This window comes from Grammomys surdaster, unplaced genomic scaffold (genome assembly GCF_004785775.1).
Source record: "Grammomys surdaster isolate TR1022 unplaced genomic scaffold, NIH_TR_1.0 209, whole genome shotgun sequence".
Taxonomy (NCBI): domain Eukaryota; kingdom Metazoa; phylum Chordata; class Mammalia; order Rodentia; family Muridae; genus Grammomys; species Grammomys surdaster.
Window position 1 is genome coordinate 515,439 of NW_021604654.1, and position 9,910 is coordinate 525,348.

Consider the following 9,910-nt stretch of genomic DNA (forward strand, 5'->3'; position numbering starts at 1 on the left):
AGTGGGCGTGGTAGCGACCAGTGCCTTGAAAAATAACCGTGGGGGCGGGGCTTGGCAGTTATCCGTTGCGATTGGTCAGATCCTCGGGCGGTGGTTCCTGTGGGCGCGTGCGCGCGATGCCTCCTCCCGCCTCCCAGACGCGGGGGCGTGGAGGACGGAGCCAGCACTCGCTTTTATTGGTTCTCGCGCAGGCCCCGCCCTCCAGTCGAGCCCTCACGTGATGCGACGGCTGGGGCCTCCCGGCGCGGGGGACGCTAGTGGCCAAGATGGCGGCAGAGCTGGTGGAGGCCAAAGTGAGTGAGCGAGAGTGGCTCTGGCCGGGACAGGCGGGTGGCGGAGTACGGACCGCTCCTCGCAGGGAGCTGGGACGGCGGGGTGCGGGGTGTGGTGGCGCGGGCGGCGAGGGTGAGACCGGGACGCGGGCTGAGCCTGCGGGCGGGGGGGCGGGGAGACCGGGGGCGGGGTCGCCAGCACCCTCCTGGGGTGTCCCTGCCGTCTACTGTCACTTCTTTACCGACCAGAGCTGGGGTTCGTACAGTGTGGGTATACAGCTTTCCAGGTGCGAGCACCGTCCTCTCCTTTGGGTTAGCTCCACTGGGACAGAACTGGGGGTCCTTCTGTGGTCTCGGAAGCCGAAGGAATGCAGAGTGACTTCTCCATCGGGTTTCCAAGGCAACGAGTAGGACTCAGGTCTGGGTACTCCCCGCTTTCCTCCGCTGCAGGCCAGCATGTGGGAAGGTCTGTAGGGATTGCCACAAGTCGTCTGATTCTCGGGGCTGAGACTTGATGCCTCCCGCTAGTGAATAAATCAGACTCCAGACTGAGGCTAACTATGAGTGTCTTGAGTTCATTGTAGAGACTCAGACCTGAGTCCTGCCCCCACTTGTCAGCTATGGGATACCTCTTCACCTAAGCCTACTCTATAACCCAAATCTAACCTCTACATCCTGGTGAATCATCTTGTAGGGTTTCAGTGCTGCCTGGCGTAGCCCACTGGACTGAACACCCCCTTCTTTTTTGTGTGTTTGTTTGTTTGTTTGTTTTGTTTTTTGTTTTTCTGAGACAGGGTTTCTCTGTGTAGCCCTGGCTGTCCTGGAACTCACTCTGTAGACCAGGCTGGCCTCGAACTCAGAGATCTGCCTGGTTCTGCCTCCCAAGTGCTGGGATTCAAGGAGTGCACCACCACCGCCCGGCTCACACCCCCTTCTTTTAAGTGTTCCTCAGATTGATCCTTGCAGGATACTTTAAGTCCAGGGGAGCACACTTCTGCTCTCTCTCTGCCAAAGCGCCAGCACAGTTGTCCCTCCTGAGTTACTTCCCCTCAAGCATCTTCCCACCCATAAGATCCTGACTTCCCTTACCTCTTCCTGGCTCTCTTGTTATATGGTCCTAGGGTTATCCAGGAGGCTCTGATTAAAATGTGTAGTTCTCACCACGAGTGGTGGCACACCTTTAGTCCGAGGACTCGGGGAGCAGAGGCAGATGATCTCTGAGTTCGAGGCCAGCCTGGTCTACAGAGTGAGTTCCTGGACAGTCAGGGCTCCACAGAGAAACCCTATCTGGAAAAAAAAAAAGTATACCCATCTTTCTCCCTATTTACTCACCCAGCTAACACCCAGAACATTGGGGCAAGGCCAAAGCCTCCGTACCCACTTCCCCCTCTGTGCTAAGGGCTGCGAGTGCTTGTTTGCTGTCTAGGTCCTTGGAATAAAAGCTGACGACCTCTACTTGACCCTCTGCCAGCTAGAGCCCACCGCCACATTAGTTAGGTGAACTTGGCCCTTCTTTGAAGCTCTGAAATGCTCCAGAGAGTTCCTGTCATGGCCCCTCACAATGCATTAAGTACAATGGCAACACCTCCACTTTTCCGGTAGCTTTTCTCCAGTCTGTCCTAACAGGCCAGGGATTTCTGTGTTTTGAGATCCACTGGGTCTTTCAGGAGGTAGTTGTGATGTTTGTGGATGAATGGTCCTTGCAGCAGCCTTGGGGCACAGCCCTCATCCTTTGTCCCTGTGCCGGGCATCTCAGCTTTCTGAAGAGCCTAGGCTAGTGACACAGCTGAGTGTAGCCACTTCTGTCTGTGTCTGCACTGTCGCTCCACATCACACCCCAAGCTGAATCTCCAGAAGTCATGGTGCTGACGTTTATCAACTCAGCTCTGGTAGTCTGTGCCAGGGCGGGAAATGCACTCTGGGTGATGGATGGATGGAGGCTTCCTCCTGGGTGCCTGTCCGGATGCCTTGCTGTTTTGCAGCAGGCTGCTCAGGCCATGGCAGCTGCTGGGAAACCTGACCCAGACCATATGGCAGCGACCTGGCTACTCGGATGCTTGCCATCAGTTCTGGATGACAGAACTCCTTGATATCCACTGGGACCACAAAGCCCTCTGGCTCTGGCTGGACCACCGAGGGCTCCTGTCTTACTGTACCTCTCTCCTGAGTCGTGATGGTTTGGGTACAAATGTGCTAACTGTGTACTGTTTGTCCCTGTGCGCAGAAAGAACTGAAGGCCATATTGGGAGTGCCCAAGGGCCACATACCCTAGAGTCCCTGGAGAGTCTGGGAAGCCTAGTAGCCACCAGGCCAAACTCCAGCCCACCCTCTCATGCCAGGAGTACTTAGTCATGCCGTAGTAGCTGGCACCCCAGGTCTCAGGTGTTTTTTGGAGCTCCCCTGGCCCCAAGGGCCATGTTAGGTAGGACTCAGCATCCCAGGTGACCAGGCGGACATGCAATGGAGTGGAGGCTTGGGGCTGGTCGGGTGGGCTTTCTGTATCTGATAGGCTTCTTTAGGGCTCGTGGATTATGTCACCTGACTGTGTCTGCTCATGCCACTAGGGGTATGCGTCCCAGCCCTGTGGGAGTCCCTTTCTACTTTTCATCCAATGGAGGCCAGCATCAAGGCTTAACACAAGCGGCCCAGCTGGCCTATCTCTCAGGGATGCTTGGCCATTCCATCTGTGGGGACCTGCCATGCCCAGGTATCAGCTGTCATGAGCACAAGCGGCCTGCCCGAGGGCCCGGGTCACGGCTGGAATCCCCTTGTGCCCCTTGTGCTCTGGTTGGTTTCTTTCTGCCTGAAGCACCCCATAGGTGCATTCCTAGGCCTGCCCATCTGTTTCACCGTGTCATTAGCTTGGTCACTGCTGTTTGGTTTCAGAGGCTGACTGTTCTCATGTGGGCCCATTCTGTACCCTGGTGGTGCCTTGGGGGGTACTCCTGGCATGATTGGCTGAAAACCAAGGGCAGGGTCCAGGGTGCCTTACTGGAAGACCTGTCTCAGACCATGGTGCCCAGTGGCCTAAGACTAGGAAGCCATACCTACTCTAGGACAGTACTCATAGGAAGCAGGATTTTGGTGGCTGCCACAGGGAGCTGGGGGTGGGGGGACGGAGGCTAGAGGGTTACACCCCTGAGAGCTGCTGTGGTTCCCCTTTGCAGAACATGGTGATGAGCTTCCGAGTGTCAGACCTGCAGATGCTGCTGGGCTTTGTAGGCCGTAGCAAGAGTGGGCTGAAGCATGAACTGGTGACCAGGGCCTTGCAGCTGGTGCAGTTCGACTGCAGCCCAGAGCTTTTCAAAAAGATCAAAGAGCTGTATGAGACCCGCTACGCCAAGAAGAGCGCAGAGCCCGGCCCACAGCCCCCACGGCCCCTGGATCCCCTGGCGCTACACCCCATACCCAGGACGCCCCTGTCAGGGCCCACCGTGGACTACCCCGTGCTGTACGGGAAGTACTTGAATGGACTGGGGCGCCTGCCCACCAAGACCCTTAAGCCGGAGGTGCGTCTGGTTAAGCTGCCCTTCTTCAACATGCTGGATGAACTGCTGAAGCCCACCGAACTGGGTGAGTGGTGGGCATCACCCAGGAGCTCCCCAGAGCAGGCTCAGCCCTGCGCCCATGACCAGCCCTCCAAACCTAGCAGCTTAATGCATGGGGTGGGAGGCAGGCAGCACATCCTGGCCTTCTCGTCACCTAGGGGCCGTGGCAGGAGGATGGTGAGTTTTGAGCTAGACTGGGCTACAGGCTTAAGACACTGCTGAGGGTATGGCTGAGCAAACAGGACACTGAGCCGAGCAGTCACTGGCATGCACGGCCTCTCGTCCCCCATTTAGTTGGCTGAGGCTAGAGGATTGCCATGATTTTGAGGCTAGCCTGGGCAAACAGACCCTGATATATATATATATATATATATATATATATGTGTGTGTGTGTGTGTGTGTGTATATATATATAGGGATCCGCCGAGCAGTGGTGGCACACGCCTTTAATCCCAGCACTTGGGAGGCAGAGGCAGGTCGATTTCTGAGTTCGAGGCCAGCCTGGTCTACAGAGTGAGCTCCAGGACAGCCAGGGCTACACAGAGAAACCCTGTCTCAGAAAAACCAAAAATAAATATATATATATATATATATATATATATATATATATATTTATTTATTTTTGGTTTTTCTGAGACAGGGTTTCTCTGTGTAGCCCTGGCTGTCCTGGAGCTCACTCTGTAGACCAGGCTGGCCTCGAACTCAGAAATCGACCTGCCTCTGCCTCCCAAGTGCTGGGATTAAAGGCGTGTGCCACCACCGCCCGGCAGACCCTGATTTTTAAAAGAAAAGAAAGCTAGGCATAGCAGCTCGTGTCCTTTATCCCATTATGTGGAAGGGAATTCAAGGTTATCTTCAGTTACACAGTGAGTTTGAGGCCAACCTCGGCTAAAAAAAAAAAAGGAGAGGAAAAATAGATGTAAGTTTTAAGTTATCAGTATATTAAGCTGGGCAGTGGTGGTGCACGCCTTTAATCCCAGGACTTGGGAGGCAGAGGCAGGTGGATTTCTGAGTTCGAGGCCAGCCTGGTCTACAGAGTGAGTTCCAGGACAGCCAGGGTTATACACAGAAACCCTGTCTCGAAAAACAAACAAACAAAAAACCAAAAAAAGTTATCAGGGTATCATGAATGAGAGACTGACCAGACCTTTCTGTGGAGGCGGGGATAGCCTCCAAGCGCTCTCCAGCACCCGGCCTTCCACATGCTGCCCGGGTAGGGTTGTGCCTCAGATGCTGCCCTGAGTTGTGCACCTGGCAGGTCCTTTAATGGACCAGATCCAGGCCTGGGCCTTTCCCAGCTTCTCCAGACACTCTAGTTCCCCACTCTCCCTCCTGCCTGTGCCTCCCTCGGTATAAAGCCCAGAGGTTGGGCCCCAGTACTTGGGACAGGCTCCAAGGTGAGTGGTTCCTTCTGTCAACCCCACGTGGTGCTCATGGGCCTCCCCACTGCCGTTCCACCCTCACTGTCTTCCTTGGTTAGCACTCTTCTACTGTAGCAAGCCTGTGTCCCCCTTATCCTGGGACTTGGGGGCTCTGTGTTTAAATTGGGGCTGCTGGTGATGCCTGAGGAAGGGTAGTGGACAGCAGTGGTTTTGTCCTATGGCATGGTCCAGGACTTTTTCTGTGATCAGAGGCCCCACCCCCTCACTGAGGCTCCGCCTCTGACCTATAGCTCCGCCCTTTTGAAACCCATGGTGCTGATGGGGCTGGAAGCAGAGCCCCCTGGCCTGCCAACCCTCCCCTTCCTGTCATGTTCCAAGTGCCACAAGCCTGCCTCCCCGAAGGTCTCCACAGCCCTTGGGAACCTTGGGGCCAAGCTGATTGGGTGTCATCTTGAGGAAGACCTGAGTGCCAGGAGGTTGGCCCCCTGGCCTCCCAGCCTGCATGACAGGCTTCCTTCCTGCAGAGCAAGCCAGCCGTCACTCCGCCCCACAATGCATCACTGTGCCCCTACCCCCTAGGGACCTCGGTCACCTGATCTCCGGGAGAGCATGCTCCCCTGTCTACCAGCCGCTTGAACAAAGAGGTCTAGCCTGCCCGCCTGCCTCCTCACCAGGGTACTCTCTTCCCTGGCCCACACCTCGAGGGCTGCTGGACAAGAGTGCTGATCCTGGGTCTAAGGCATTGAGCTCTCAATCTGCACAAAGGGGTTCACATGCTTGCCCAACCCTGGCCTACACCCTCCTGGCATAGGCCCTGGGATGCCAGTCCACCGTGGCCAGAATGAGTGCCGTGATACTGTAGGATTCCCTGGAAGAGCGCACTGCTTAGTCTGTGCTGGGCAGACTGAACCCATAAATCACCTGAGTACCCGGAGGGGGAGGGGAAAAGAGAGACCAGCTGCAGTCCCGAGTGCACTGACAGCCCCTCTAAAGAGGGCTGGTAACCAGAGAGGGCAAGGGACTCAGCCAAGGACACACAGCAGCCTGAGCTCCTAGGCCCCCCAGCTGGCCCCTTTCCCACCAGGCTATCCCTGGTACCCCTGTCTGTCTGGGGTCAGTGTTGGTTTCTCCTCCACTTCCAGGCAAGGCAGGACCAAGTAGGTAACAGTTGCTGACCACCACAGAACTGACCTAGGACTGGGTGGAGAAGGAGGCGTTAGGTGGCACAGGGCTACCTAGGGCCTGACTTCTACCCTAGGGCTGTGTGTCCTTTGAGCAGTTGGAGGGCTTCCTGGAAGAGGAGGCACCATCGAGGCTCCTGAGGGTCATCTAGATGGAACGAAGCCATTGTGGGAGTAAGGAGTGATGGGGGCCTAGACCTGAGGACGTGCCAGGGCTGAGCTGGGGGCCTTTGACCCTCACAGCCACCAGACAGCAGCCTCTTCCCTCCCCCCCACCCCCCGGCTGCCGGGGAGCAGCTGTGTTCCTTGTTTTGTTGATGCAGTTTTTGAGGCAGGGCTCACAGTGTAGCTCAGGTTGGCCTGGAACTTGTGATCCTCTACAGTGCTGGGATCAGAGGTCCACCCCGTGGCGCTCTCAGAGGACAAGTTCTGTCTATAGGGCCTTTGCAGAAGCTAGACCTCAGCCTCATTGCCCACCCCAGGCTGTTGGTCCTTGTCTTGTCTTTGTTTGTTTTGTTTGTTTTGTTTTGTTTTCCGAGACAGGGTTTCTCTGTGTAGCCCTGGCTGTCCTGGAACTCACTCTGTAGACCAGGCTGGCCTCGAACTCAGAAATCCGCCTGCCTCTGCCTCCCGAGTGCTGGGATTAAAGGCGTGCACCACCACCGCCCGGCAATAGCTGGCTTTCAGCACTACCTTTGTCTGTTACTCTTTACGTTTTGGGTGTTGGTTTTTGTGGTATTTTGAGGCAGGGTCTCAGGTAGCCCAGGCTGGCCCAACTTGTTATATAGCGCTCCTCTACAAGATCTTCTCCCTCCCCGCTGCAGAGCTGGTAGGCTGGCACCCCTGCATCTGCCATCCCCTTGCTGTCTGTCTGATACCCAGGCTGGGCTCGTTCAGGTCACAGATATAGGGCAGCCCTTGAACTGGTCCTGCCCATCCCAGTGGTGCAGGCCGTGGTCGTCTGTGACAGCTGCGAGTCCCACAGTGGAGCTGCTGACCCCTAACTTGGACCTTGGCGGTAGGCTGGGGTGGCTGGTTGGAGCTGGTGACACAAGCCCACCATGCTGCTACAGGGGCTTCTGAAGCAGATTGGGCCCCCACTGTTTGCCTTGGCGCTCCTAGTGCAACCAGCTAAGCCTGCATTAAACACCCGTCACCTGAGCCAGGCAGCAGGGGTGTCCACATTTAGTCCAGCACTCAGGAGCCAGAGGCAGGTGGATCTCTGAGTTGGGGGCCAGCCTGGTCTACAGAGCAAGTTCCAGAACAGCCAGGGCTACACAGTGAGACCGTCTGGTGAGGAGGGCACCTATCACCTGTAGCCCCTGGCTAGGCTGCCTGAGCCTGAGGTGGCAGTGGTGTCATTGTCTTTCGGTACTCAGGCATACCCAGAGCTGATCCCGGATGGTCCTGCATCTCCACTAGCTTCCCGTTGGCTGCCTCCGCCCTGGAGTGCGCAAGGCTGAGAGGGACCCCATGACTGCCAAGATCCTGGGGACCGTCTTCCATGGCCCTGAGTGTCCTGTCCAGTCTCCTACCTGCCCTGTTGGGCCTGGGTGGTTGCCCCGTCTCAGACAGAGGCGGTCTGTGGGCCCCCACAGTGTCTGAGCTTGCCCTGTCTGCGTGTAGTGTCCATGGCGTGGGCCTCCAGCTCCGCCCCACGCTGCAGAGCCCAGAGAGAAAGTGAGAGTGGTTGACGGAGGGAAGCAGGCAGAGCAGAGCTGCTGCGTGTAGCCTGGTCTGCCTCGGAACTCCGCCTCGTCCCACCTCACCCAAGCAGCCCTGCAGTGTGTGGTTGGTTCTGGAGTTTTGAGACAGGGTTTCTCTGTGTAGCTCTGGCTGTCCTGGCCTTGCTCTATAGACCAGGCTGCCCTGGAACTCACAGAGATACCTCTTCCTCCAGTGTGATGGGATTATAGCATGGGCCACTACCATGCCAGGCCAACTGTGCAGTTCTCAACAGGCCCTCCCTCAGACACTGTTGTACAGGACAGACATGAGTGTCAACAATGTGCTGGCGGAGGGGGTGGTGACAGGAGCTGCAGAGCTGTGTCCTATGTCCAGGAGGAGGGTTGCAGGTTCAGGGCCAGCCTGGGCTATAAAGTGAGAGCCAACGTTGGGTGCATAGCCCGTAAGGTTAAGTGGGTCTGAGGAGGCCACTAAGGAAGAGTTCAGTTCATGGCTGATGCTGCCATGGAGGACCCGCCCTCAGATGCAGGGATGGGCTGCTCCGGGGACCAATAGCCATGGTCTCTCCAGCAACATAGGGCGGGACAAGCCTCAGCTGTTGTATGGGACCCTAGACAGTAGTGTGGTCACCAGGCAGCCTGGGTCTTGCCTGATGTCCCCCATCACACAACAGAAACCTCCCCTCTCCCCTCCTCTCCCCTCCCCCAGGAAGGCCTCTACCTCCTACCCAGCCACTGCCAGCCGGTGTCTTCCATGGCCCTGCTGGACCTGTCCCCCCCCCCCCCGTCCGTCCCTGGGGCAGATGTGAACGTGCCCGGGAGGTCCTGAGCTCCGGCTCCTCTTCCCTCGGGCCTGCAGCATTACTGCATGTAGCCTGCCGTCCGTCACCCAGGGACCCATGATGCTGGGCTGGCTGCAGGCCTGACAGTCCCTCACCCCAGCCACCACCACTCCCCCCCCCCCCGCCCCAGGTCCAAAATGCCTGTACTCACCGTGTGGTACAGGCACCACAGCCTGCGAGGGGGTGGGGGGGCAGAAGGTTCTAGGCCAGTCGCACCCTGCATCAGCTGTCCTTGTAAATGGGGTTCTGTGCTGTACAGACAGTGTTACCTGACCTGGATGGCGGTTGGCTTTGCAGAGCTGGGTGGAACTATTGACCTGGTCCCCACTGCTGTGGCCTTGGGCCTCAGACTTACCCTGGAGCCCAGGCTGGCTTCTGAACCCAAGGCCCTTCTGCTTCAGCGTCCTGCACACTGGGGTGGCAGGCGCCTACACCTCCTCCTCCTCCTCCTTTCTCTCAGAGGCCTGCTGTGACCGCACTGCCCTTACACATGCACACAAGTAAGAGGCCTCTGCTGGGCTTCTGCACAGTAGGCCAGCACTCTGTGGTGGAGCCTGCCTGGCTGGTGGAGACTGGACCTGGGTGCAGATGAAACAGTGGCTTATGGATACACATGGCTACCCCGCTGTCTTTGAGAATGGGTGAGGCCGGTTCATGTCACTGGGGCCTGAGGTCCGCCAGGCCGCCTGACCCATGTGTGTTCAGTCCCACAGAGCGCGGAGAAGCTGCAGGAGAGCCCGTGCATCTTCGCGCTGACACCGCGCCAGGTGGAGATGATCCGCAACTCCAGGTAGGGCCGGCAGGCGCAGGAGCCCGCCTTCCTGCGCCACCCCTGATGCCAGGAGCTCCCCAGGCACTCATGCCATCAGACGGAACCCAGGGTCCCTCGGGTGGGCTGGGTGTGGATGAGCCTTCTCTGATGTCCCTGCCCCCTTAGTCAAGGCAGTGGGGCGGCTGGGTTCTGTGACCATGAGAAGGGCCCCTGGGTGGTCTGTGCTAC

General features: G+C 57.5%; 1 protein-coding gene across 1 annotated transcript in view; it reads left to right on the top strand.

Moving 5' to 3' along the window:
* Positions 1-234: 234 nt before the first annotated feature.
* The window catches only part of Pias4 (protein inhibitor of activated STAT 4), an 18,424-nt gene continuing 8,748 nt past the window's right edge, over positions 235-9,910 (top strand). Inside the window, 3 exon segments of the mRNA XM_028771782.1 lie at positions 235-293; positions 3,440-3,845; positions 9,616-9,809. Coding sequence (XP_028627615.1) covers positions 267-293; positions 3,440-3,845; positions 9,616-9,809 — 627 coding nt within the window. The 5' untranslated portion in view covers positions 235-266.